Source organism: Haematobia irritans, chromosome 4 (assembly GCF_050003625.1).
Source record: "Haematobia irritans isolate KBUSLIRL chromosome 4, ASM5000362v1, whole genome shotgun sequence".
Classification (NCBI taxonomy): Eukaryota; Metazoa; Arthropoda; class Insecta; order Diptera; family Muscidae; genus Haematobia; species Haematobia irritans.
The window spans coordinates 115,659,955-115,670,514 of NC_134400.1; the positions used below are offsets into that span (position 1 = coordinate 115,659,955).

Genomic DNA, 10,560 nt, shown 5'->3' on the forward strand with positions numbered 1-10,560 from the left:
GTGTTTTTATCAACAATCCAGAAGTTTCCCAAGCAGAGATTGATTTAATAAAAAAGAGCAATGGTGCTTTTGTGTTTCGGTGCAAAAACTGCATAAACTCCAAATCTACAGGGTCCGATGGTAATATCACTACCTCAAAGCAAAATGAAAGTTTTAATAATAAAATCAACGAATTGGAGGCGCCTATTAAGAAACTGATGAATATTGTGTCGAATAGTGTGATACCTGCAGCATTGCAAACACATGAGAAAGCGTATTTCATGCATGCGTATTTCAAAACTTGAGATAGAAAATAACACTATATGTAGACAGCTGATACGTGGCGATGTGCTAATTAAAGGAATTCCGTCAACGTTAACATCAGATGCAGTGTACGATATGATCCCAAAGATTGGAAATTCTTGAAACATTCAAATTTCACCTCAGGATATTAACATGTGTGCCTAGCTACATTCGCAATAAAACAACCATACTGGTGAAGTTCAATTCGATTCGGAAAAGAGACGAGCTAATGAAGAAATATTTTGAGAATCGTAATCTGCAGCTTGATCAAATAATGGCAACCAATATTCAGAAACGTGTATATCTGAATGATAATATGACTCCTATGGCTTCGAGGATTAACTATTTATGTAGAAAGTTGCTCCACCAAAAGGTTATTGTGAAATTCCGAGTTCAAAATTCCAGCTTACCACTCGCAAAAATTACTTTTGCTGAAGGCTCTGTAAAACTTTTAAATTCCGTAGAAGCTAATGATTTGTTAAATTGTAATTCGAATCCGACAAATATTCAAAACAGTAACAACAATTAAAGTGCATAAATTTTTCAAAATAACAATCAATTGTATTATTTAAAGATAAATAATTAATGTATTTCCTTTTTTCCACATGTATAACCTATTGAAAGAAACATAAATACATTTCTATAAAACAATCAATTGTTATATTCAAAGAAAATTAATAATGAATGTATATCCTTCTTTGCCTTATATACACATTGTTTAAAGAAATATAAATGCATTTTTCTTGGATGGTATTTTAAATATACAGTGATTGTAATATGCTTTTCATACATAACAAGTATAAACGGCCGTAAGTTCGGCCAAAAAGACAAAAAAAGGTATGTGTAGGTAAGTCTACAAATAATTACGAATCAATATGGACTTTTGCACGGTACATAGGGAGCCAGAATTGAAATATGGGGGTCGCTTATATGGGGGCTATATACAATTATTGATATGGACTAATTTTTGTGTGATTGGGGATCGATTTATCTGAGGGCTATATATAACTATAGACCGATATGGACCTAGTTAGGCATGGTTGTTAACGGCCATATAGTAGCACAATGTACCAAATTTCAACTGACTCGGATGAAATTTGCTCCTAAACCAAATCTCGGGATCGGTTTATATGGGGGCTATATATGATTATGGACTGATATGGACCACTTTTGGCATGGTTGTTAAATATCATGTACTAAATTCACGTACCAAATTACAACAGAATCGGATGAATTTTGCTCTTCCAAGGGGCTCCGGAGGTCAAATCTGTGGATCGGTTTATATGGGGGCTATATATAATTATGGACCGATTTCGACCAATTTTTGCATGGGTGTTTGAGGCCATATATTAACACCACATACCAAATTTCAACCGAATCGGTTGAATTTTGCTCTTCCACGAGGCTCCGAAAGCCAAATCGGGGGATCGGTTTATATGGGGGCTATATATAATTATGGACCGATGGGGACCAATTTTTGTATGGTTGTTAGAGACCATATACCAACACCATGTACCAAATTTCAGCCGGATCGGATGAAATTTGTTTCTCTTAGAGGCTCCGAAAGCCAAATCGGGGGATCGGTTTATATGGGGACTATATATAATTATGGACCGATGTGGACCAATTTTTGCATGGTTGTTAGAGACCATATACTAACACCATGTACCAAATTTCAGCCGGATCGGATGAAATTTGCTTCTCTTAGAGGGTCTGAAAACCAAATATAGGGGTCCGTTTATATGGGGGCTATACGTAAAAGTGGACCGATATGGCCCATTTGCAATACCATCCGACCTACATCAATAACAACTACTTGTGCCAAGTTTCAAGTCGATAGCTTGTTTCGTTCGAAAGTTAGCGTGATTTCAACAGACGGACGGACGGACATGCTCAGATCGACTCAGAATTTCACCACGACCCAGAATATATATACTTTATGGGGTCTTAGAGCAATATTTCGATGTGTTACAAACGGAATGACAAAGTTAATATACCCCCATCCTATGGTGGAGGGTATAAAAAGGAACGAATTTTAGATATAGAAATTAGATTAAGTGTTGGGCTAATAATAATCGCTCTGATGTGGAGTTTAATTATTTTAAATGAACCAACAACAATCTAGGGCCTCCTATAAGCAGAGATTTTCGATTTGAATATATCTCATGGAAATCTGAACTGTATACATTTTAATGCACAGAGTATTAAATATTCCAAACAACAATACTACGAAGTTTGATGAAATTAGGAATATTTTTGAAGGAAATAAATTTCATATCATAGGGATTTCGGAGACATGGTTGAGAAGTTATGTATCTGATGAAGTGGTGGCAATTGGGAACTATAAAGTATATAGATCCGACAGGAATTTTAGACGAGGAGGGAGCGTTTGCCTTTATGTGAAGAGAGGGATCAGAGCAAGGCCTGAATTTGATGGAGGAAGGGGTGTGTGAAGGAGTCTTTGTAGAGTTGGAGTCTAGTTCTAAGAATATGTTGGTTAGGGTTATGTATCTTCCATATGGTGGCATATCGAATGCTGAGCAGATGCTAGCTGATTTAACATCTCGATAAATGTATTGTAATGCGAGATTTTAATATTGATATTTTCACTCAGGGCGGTAGTGTGAGTCGAATGCGTGAGAGATTGGGACTATGTGTGATGCATAATTCGAAACCAACCCATTTAAATCTTTGCTCAGATAGACATTTCCTTATTGATTATTTTCTGATGTCAGGCGATGAATTGGTAGAGCGAAGCGTCCAATTCTCGTTCCCTGCCCTCAATTCTCATCATGCAACAATCTATGTTTCATGTGTATGGAATAAGTGTGAAATTAGAGAGCGAATTAAAGTTCGGGACTACAGAAACATCAATAGTGAACAATGATTACAGGATTTTAGATCTGCTGATTTCAGCTCTATTTATGGAACAGTTGATCCGAATGTTCAAGTGGCATGCTTTAATGTTATATTTCTTGACTTTTACGAGAAACATGTACCCTTCAGAAATATGAAAGCTCCACATTACGACAGCTGGTTTAAGTCAACTAGGATTTCTCGAGTTGAGAAATCTTGCTTACATGTCATATCAGGAAACTAAAACGTCTGATAGGTGGAAAGTTTACACCAAGTACAGAAATTTACCATACGTAGGGAAAGAGATAGGCATTTTTGTTCTGTATTTTCTGAGAGTTCATCGCGATGGACCTGGAAGTCTCTTCGTAAATTAGGCTGTGGTCGACAGGCGCCTGAGAAAGTTACACCTATGAATCCTGATGATTGCAATGATTTCTTTACTATGCCTCCAATTGAGTTGCCGCCCCAGATAGAGTTCAGCAGAGTTTAACTTTCGATCTGTATCTGACATTAGACATTTTGAATACGGTGAATTCAATAAAGTCATACTCGATTGGTCCAGATGGAATTTCTCTCAAATTCATGAAAATTTGTATTGCAAGTATATTGAGGTGTATTCGTCACATTTTTAACACAGTTTTAATGACATCGACGTTTCCTGCAATGTGGAAACTAGCTAGGATGATTCCTGTCCCGATGAAGAAAAGTCCTGAGACCTTTTCGGATTTTAGACCAATAATCATTATTTCAGTGCTTTCCAAGATTCTTTAAAGGCTTCTACGGGACCAAATGATGGATTACTTAAGTGACTGTGGAATGATCTCAGAATTTCAATCGGGGTTTATAAAAGGTCATAGCACGACCACCTTAATGATTAGGATAGTGGACGAGATTATACATAATTTGGAACGGAAACGCCCTACGGTTTTAGTTGCTCTTGATTTCTGTCGAGCCTTTGACTCTGTCTGCCATGAGAAACTTCTGAATAAACTTTTCTTGCAGTATAAATTTTCCTGAAGTTCATGTAGTTTGTTAGGCTCGTTTCTGCAGTGCCGGGAGCAATTTGTTTCGACACCTAATAATTCATCAGGTAGAAGGAACATTTATAGAGGAGTGCCACAGGGATATATGATAGGACCGCTTATGTTCAATATGTATATAAACGACATCTTTGAAGTTTTTCATAATGCTAGTGGATACCTCTACGCGGACGATTTACAGTTAGTAGGTTCTTCGGATGGTAACAATATGGTGCATATTTTGGGTATTAAATTAAATAACAGGTTGGCTGATAAGTCCCCGGTCTGACACATAGATGGCGTCGCTAGTATTAAATGCATATTATATAGTACCAACCTTCAAATGATTCGTGTCAAAATTTGACGTCTGTAAGTTAATTAGTTTGTGAGATAGAGCGTCTTTTTTGAAACAACTTTTGTTATTGTGAAAAAAATGGGAAAAAAGGAATTTCGTGTTTTGAAAATACTGTTTTCTGAAGGGGGAAAAATACGGTGGAAGCAAAAACTTGGCTTGATAATGAGTTTCTGGACTATGTCCCAGGGAAATCAACAATAATTGATTGGTATGCAAAATTCAAGCGTGGTGAAATGAGCACGGAGGACGGTGAACGCAGTGGACGCCCGAAAGAGGTGGTTACCGACGAAAACATCAAAAAATCCACAAAATGAGTTTGAATGACCGTAAAATGAAGTTGATCGAGATAGCAGAGGCCTTAAAGATATCAAAGGAATGTGTTGGTCACATAATTCATCAATATTTGGATATGCGGAGGGTCTGTGCAAAATGGGTGCCGCGCGAGCTCACATTTGACCAAAAACAACAACGTGTTGATGATTCTGAGCGGTATTTGCAGCTGTTAACTCGTAATACACCCGAGTTTTTCCGTCGATATGTGACAATGGATGAAACATGGCTCCATCACTACACTCCTGAGTCGAATCGACAGTCGGCTGAGTGGACAGCGACCGGTGAACCGTCTCCGAAGCGCGGAAAGACTCAAAAGTCCGCTGGCAAAGTAATGGCGTCTGTTTTTTGGGATGCGCATGGAATAATTTTTATCGATTATCTTGAGAAGGCAAAAACCATCAACAGTGACTATTATATGGCGTTATTGGAGCGTTTGAAGGTCGAAATCGCGGCAAAACGTCCCCATATGAAGAAGAAAAAAGTGTTGTTCATGAATTGGGCTTCGAATTGCTTCCCCATCCACCGTATTCTCCAGATCTGGCCCCCAGCGACGTTTTCTTGTTCTCAGACCTCAAAAGGATGCTCGCAGGGAAAAAATTGGCTGCAATGAAGAGGTGATCGCCGAAACTGAGGCCTATTTTGAGGCAAAACCGAAGGAGTACTACCAAAATGGTATCAAAACATTGGAAGGTCGTTATAATCGTTATATCGCTCTTGAAGGGAACTATGTTGAATAATAAAAACGAATTTTGACAAAAAAAATGTGTTTCTTTGTTAGACCGGGGACTTATCAGCCAACCTGTTAATATGCCCTCGTTTTTCAACGCTTCTAATGCAGCATTATTTTATAGTTAGCGTTTGCAGGCTTTGGAATACTATTGTGCCTTACAACGAAAGAAAATTTTCCTATTCTCCAAGCGAGTTTAAATCATCATGTTTAATTTTTATACCCTCCACCATAGGATGGGGGTATATTAACTTTGTCATTCCGTTTGTAACACATCGAAATATTGCTCTAAGACCCCATAAAGTATATATATTCTGGGTCGTGGTGAAATTCTGAGTCGATCTAAGCATGTCCGTCCGTCCGTCCGTCTGTCCGGCTGTCCGTCCGTCTGTGGAAATCACGCTAACTTCCGAACGAAACAAGCTATCGACTTGAAACTTGGCACAAGTAGTTGTTATTGATGTAGGTCGGATGGTATTGAAAATGGGCCATATCGGACCACGTTTACGTATAGCCCCCATATAAACCGATCCCCAAATTTGGCTTGGGGAGCCTCCCGGAGCAGCAAAATTCATTCGATCCGGTTGAAATTTGGTAAGTGGTCTTAGCATACGGTCTCTAACACCCATGCAAAAATTGGTCCATATCGGTCCATAATTATATATAGCCCCCATATAAACCGATCCCCAGATTTGACCTCCGGAGCCTCTTGGAGGGGCAAAATTCATCCGATCCGATTGAAATTTGGTACCTGATGTTAGTATATGGTCTCTAACAACCATGCAAAAATTGGTCCATATCGGTCCATAATTATATATAGCCCCCATATAAACCGATCCCCAGATTTGACCTCCGGAGACATTAGGAGGGGCAAAATTCATCCGATCCGGTTGAAATTTGGTACCTGATGTTAGTATACGGCCTCTAAGAACCATGCAAAAATTGGTCCATATCGGTCCATAATTATATATAGCTCCCATATAAACCGATCCCCAGATTTGACCACCGGAGCCTCTTGGAGGAGCAAAATTCATCCGATGAGGTTGAAATTTAGTACGTGGTCTTAGTATACGGTTTTTAACAACCATGCAAAAATTGGTCCATATCGGTCCATAATTATATATAGCCCCCATATAAACCGATCCCCAGATTTGACCTCCGGAGCCTGTTGGAGGGGCAAAATTCATCCGATCCGGTTGAAATTTGGTACCTGATGTTAGTTTACGGCCTCTAATAACCATGCAAAAATTGGTACATATCGGTCCATAATTATATATAGCCCCCATATAAACCGATCCCCAGATTTGACCTCCGGAGCCTCTTGGAAGAGCAAAATTCATCCGATCCAGTTGAAATTTGGTACATGGTGTTAGTATATGGTCTCTAACAACCATGCAAAAATTGGTCCATATCGGTCCATAATTATATATAGTTCCCATATAAACCGTCCCCAGATTTGACGTCCGGAACCTCTTGGAGGAGCAAAAGTCATCCGATACGGTTGAAATTTAGTACATTTTGTCAATATATGGCCTCTAACAGCCATGTAAAAATTGGTCCATATCGGTCTTTAGTTATATATAGCCGATGACTTATTACACAAAAATTGGTCCATATCGCCAAAAATAATCTACCAAAACTTTATTTCCATAGAAAATTTTGTCAAATTTTATTACTATAGAAAGTTGTGTCAAAATTTCATTTCTATAGAAAGTTTTGTCAAACGTTTATTTCCATAGAAATGTTTGTCAAAATTTTATTTCCATAGAAAGTTTTGTCAAAATTTTATTTTTATAGAAATTTTGTAAAAAATTTATTTCTGTAGAAAATTTTGTCAACATTTTATTTCTATACAAAATTTTGTCAACATTTTACTTCCATAGAAAATTTTGTCAACATTTTATTTCTAAAGAAAATTTTGTCAAGTTTTTATTTCTATAGAAAATTTTGTCAAAATTTTATTTCTATAGAAAATTTTGTCAAGTTTTCATTTCTATAGAAAATTTTGTCAAACTATATTATATACGTATTTAATCGGCCTTTTTTTGTTTAATATATACCCCGTATGGGCTAACTTACAATTTAGAAGACAGTGTTAAAAAGTTTTACGATACCTTGCCTTGATCCTAAAGATATTGCTAACTACTTCGGTAAATGTTGGTCAAATGCTTCATTGGATAGTAATTTTTGCGCAGAATTTCGATCGTCGAAACGTCTTATATCTTCAAATGTACACAATCGCCCAACAAACAGGCAGGCACGTCTAATCGAATCAGGCATAACAGATACAGAGCTCACTATCGCTTTAAACAAGGCAAAAGGTAAATCACCGGGACATGATCGAATATCATACCCCATGATAAAAAATACATCAACACATTGTAAAGTTAAACTTGTTTCACTTTACAATTTAATTTTTGACACTGGCACCATTCCCTATTCCTGGAAATCGGCAATCGTCACTGCAATTCCAAAACCAAACAAGGATAAAACTAATATATCCGGCTACAGGCCAATTTCTCTTCTACCATGCTTGTCAAAATTATTAGAACGCATCATCAGCAACCGACTTGCTTGGTTTCTGAAAACTCGAAAGCTCATAGCGATTAACCAGGTAGCCTTCAAAAACAATCAAGGTTGTACCGATGTTTTATTACATATAGATTACTTCGTCACGAAGGCACTATCGACCAGAAACCATATTTCAATCTTATCCATTGATTTTGAAAAAGCATTCGACCGCATTGGCATACATATAATACTCGATGCTTTATCATCTTGGGGTATCGGACCTAAAATAATAAACTTTATTAAATCTTTTCTCACGGGAAGAACCTTTAGAGTTAAAATCAACAACTTTCTATCAGATCAGTACCCTTTGTCAAATGGCATCCCACAAGGATCACCGCTCTCTGTAATATTATTTCAGATTGCTTTCAACCAAATTTCCACTATCATCAACAAACACCCAAAAATTTATCATTGTCTCTACGCAGATGACCTGTACATACTCAGTATGAACAAAGATAACAATCACACAAATGACGTATTTTCTAGTATAATAACTGATTTACAGGAGTGGTCCAAGGTATCAGGAGCAAAAATTTCTCCATCAAAATCATCCACACTTCACATTTGCCGTAAACACAATTGTAAACCAAACGATATAACAGTCAATAATGTTAAATTTGCATATGTTGATAAATTAAAGATTTTGGGAATCTTTTTTGAAAAAAACTACAGATGGAATGAACAAATTCGAAGACTCAAGAAAGAACTTATATCTAGATCAAATTTAATAAAATATCTATCCGGAAAGAGCTATGCACACATCAATACACTGACATATCTGGTAAAGACACTAATACTTAGCAAAATCAACTATGGTCTCTTTCTTTTTTGCAATAGCCCCAAAAAAACTTTGCAACATATAAAAACAATATACCACGATAGCATTAGATCCAGTATATATGCCTACCGAACAACACCAGTTAAAATAATATATATAGAATCTGGACTACCTTCACTAGAAGATTTTATTATCACATCGAAAAACAAACTTCTACCAAAAATTATGTCAATGAATTCTTCAATCATTGACGACGATGTTAACAAAGTTCTAACCGCCAAACGGGTACCAAAGGTACAATCAGTTGTTTACGATTGTGTTCACAACAATATTGTTAATTTTCAAGACAAACTATTTACATATAGACCAAAAAATCCTATTTGGCTACTACCAGATAAATGCACAGAGCTGTCTATGAGCAAACTCACAAAAACCAACACACCAAATGATATCTACAAGCAGCAGCACCTTTCTTTTTTATCTCAACATAATGATTGGCTTTTGTTATACACAGATGCATCAAAAAATAACTGGACTACAGCATACGCAGTAGTTGATAATTACAAAAATATTCTGTGCCTAAAATACTTAAGATGTGCCTCATCAATATTCACAGCGGAAGCCGCCGGCATACTATTCGCCGTAGAATACGCAATCTCTATTAAACGGAAAACTGTAATTTTTTCAGACAGTCTCTCTGCAATAAAATCCATAAACAATCTATCGAATACCAGCTGGACTTCAATAAGTAAAATAAGAGATCTGCTAATAACAAACAAAAACAAAATAAAACTTTGCTGGATACCGGGCCATGTTGGCATTTCTGGCAATGAACATGCTGATAAAGCTGCAAAATTTGCTTGTACAGCCCCAATAATAGCAGACTCGTTAATAGAAAAAAACGATCTAAAAAATCACATTATTATAGAGCTGAATGAAATTAAACTGAGGAACCAACATAATTTCCATCATAGACATTACAGCGCCACTAATCCAGAGTACATCATACCATGCTACCCCACTAACATAGACAAGAAAAAAATCCGTATTTTTTCCAGACTTCGTATGGGGCACTGTATTACTACGCATCAACACCTAATTAATAAAGATAAAGACAATAACTGCCCTAACTGCGGAGATACAGCGAGTATTGAACATATATTAGAATCCTGTCGGAAACTAGTAAACTTACAAATGAATACACTAAATAATGCAGGCATGTCATTGCTAAAAACTACTAATGAGGAAAACATTAACAAAATATTCAATTTCATTTCGCAATCCAAAGTGATCATATAAAATAATTACAATTAATTTTATGTTAGTTAGCTGATGGCCTCTGTAGCCAATGCTACTATTGTAATATTATTCTTATATTATACTATAAGTCTAATTTTGTAAATAAATAAATAAATAAATTTTATTTCCATAGAAAATTTTGTCAAAATTTTATTTCTATAGAAAATTTTGTAATCTACCAAAACTTTATTTCCATAGAAAATTTTGTCAAATTTTATTACTATAGAAAGTTTTGTTAAAATTTCATTTCTATAGAAAGTTTTGTCAAAAGTTTATTTCTATAGAAATGTTTGTCAAAATTTTATTTCTATAGAAAATTTTGTAAATAATTTATTTCTGT

At 36.2% G+C, this 10,560-nt stretch overlaps 1 protein-coding gene across 1 annotated transcript; it reads left to right on the forward strand.

Moving 5' to 3' along the window:
* Positions 1-9,152: 9,152 nt before the first annotated feature.
* LOC142235729 (uncharacterized) lies at positions 9,153-10,220 on the forward strand. Its single transcript, XM_075306989.1, has one exon. The coding sequence runs from the start codon at positions 9,153-9,155 to the stop codon at positions 10,218-10,220; it is 1,068 nt and encodes a 355-aa protein (XP_075163104.1).
* The last annotated feature ends 340 nt before the right edge of the window (positions 10,221-10,560 follow it).

Coding starts and splice junctions, on each gene's coding strand:
- LOC142235729 (XM_075306989.1), top strand. CDS start 9,153: ATGAATTCTTCAATCATTGACGACGATGTTAACAAAGTTCTAACCGCC.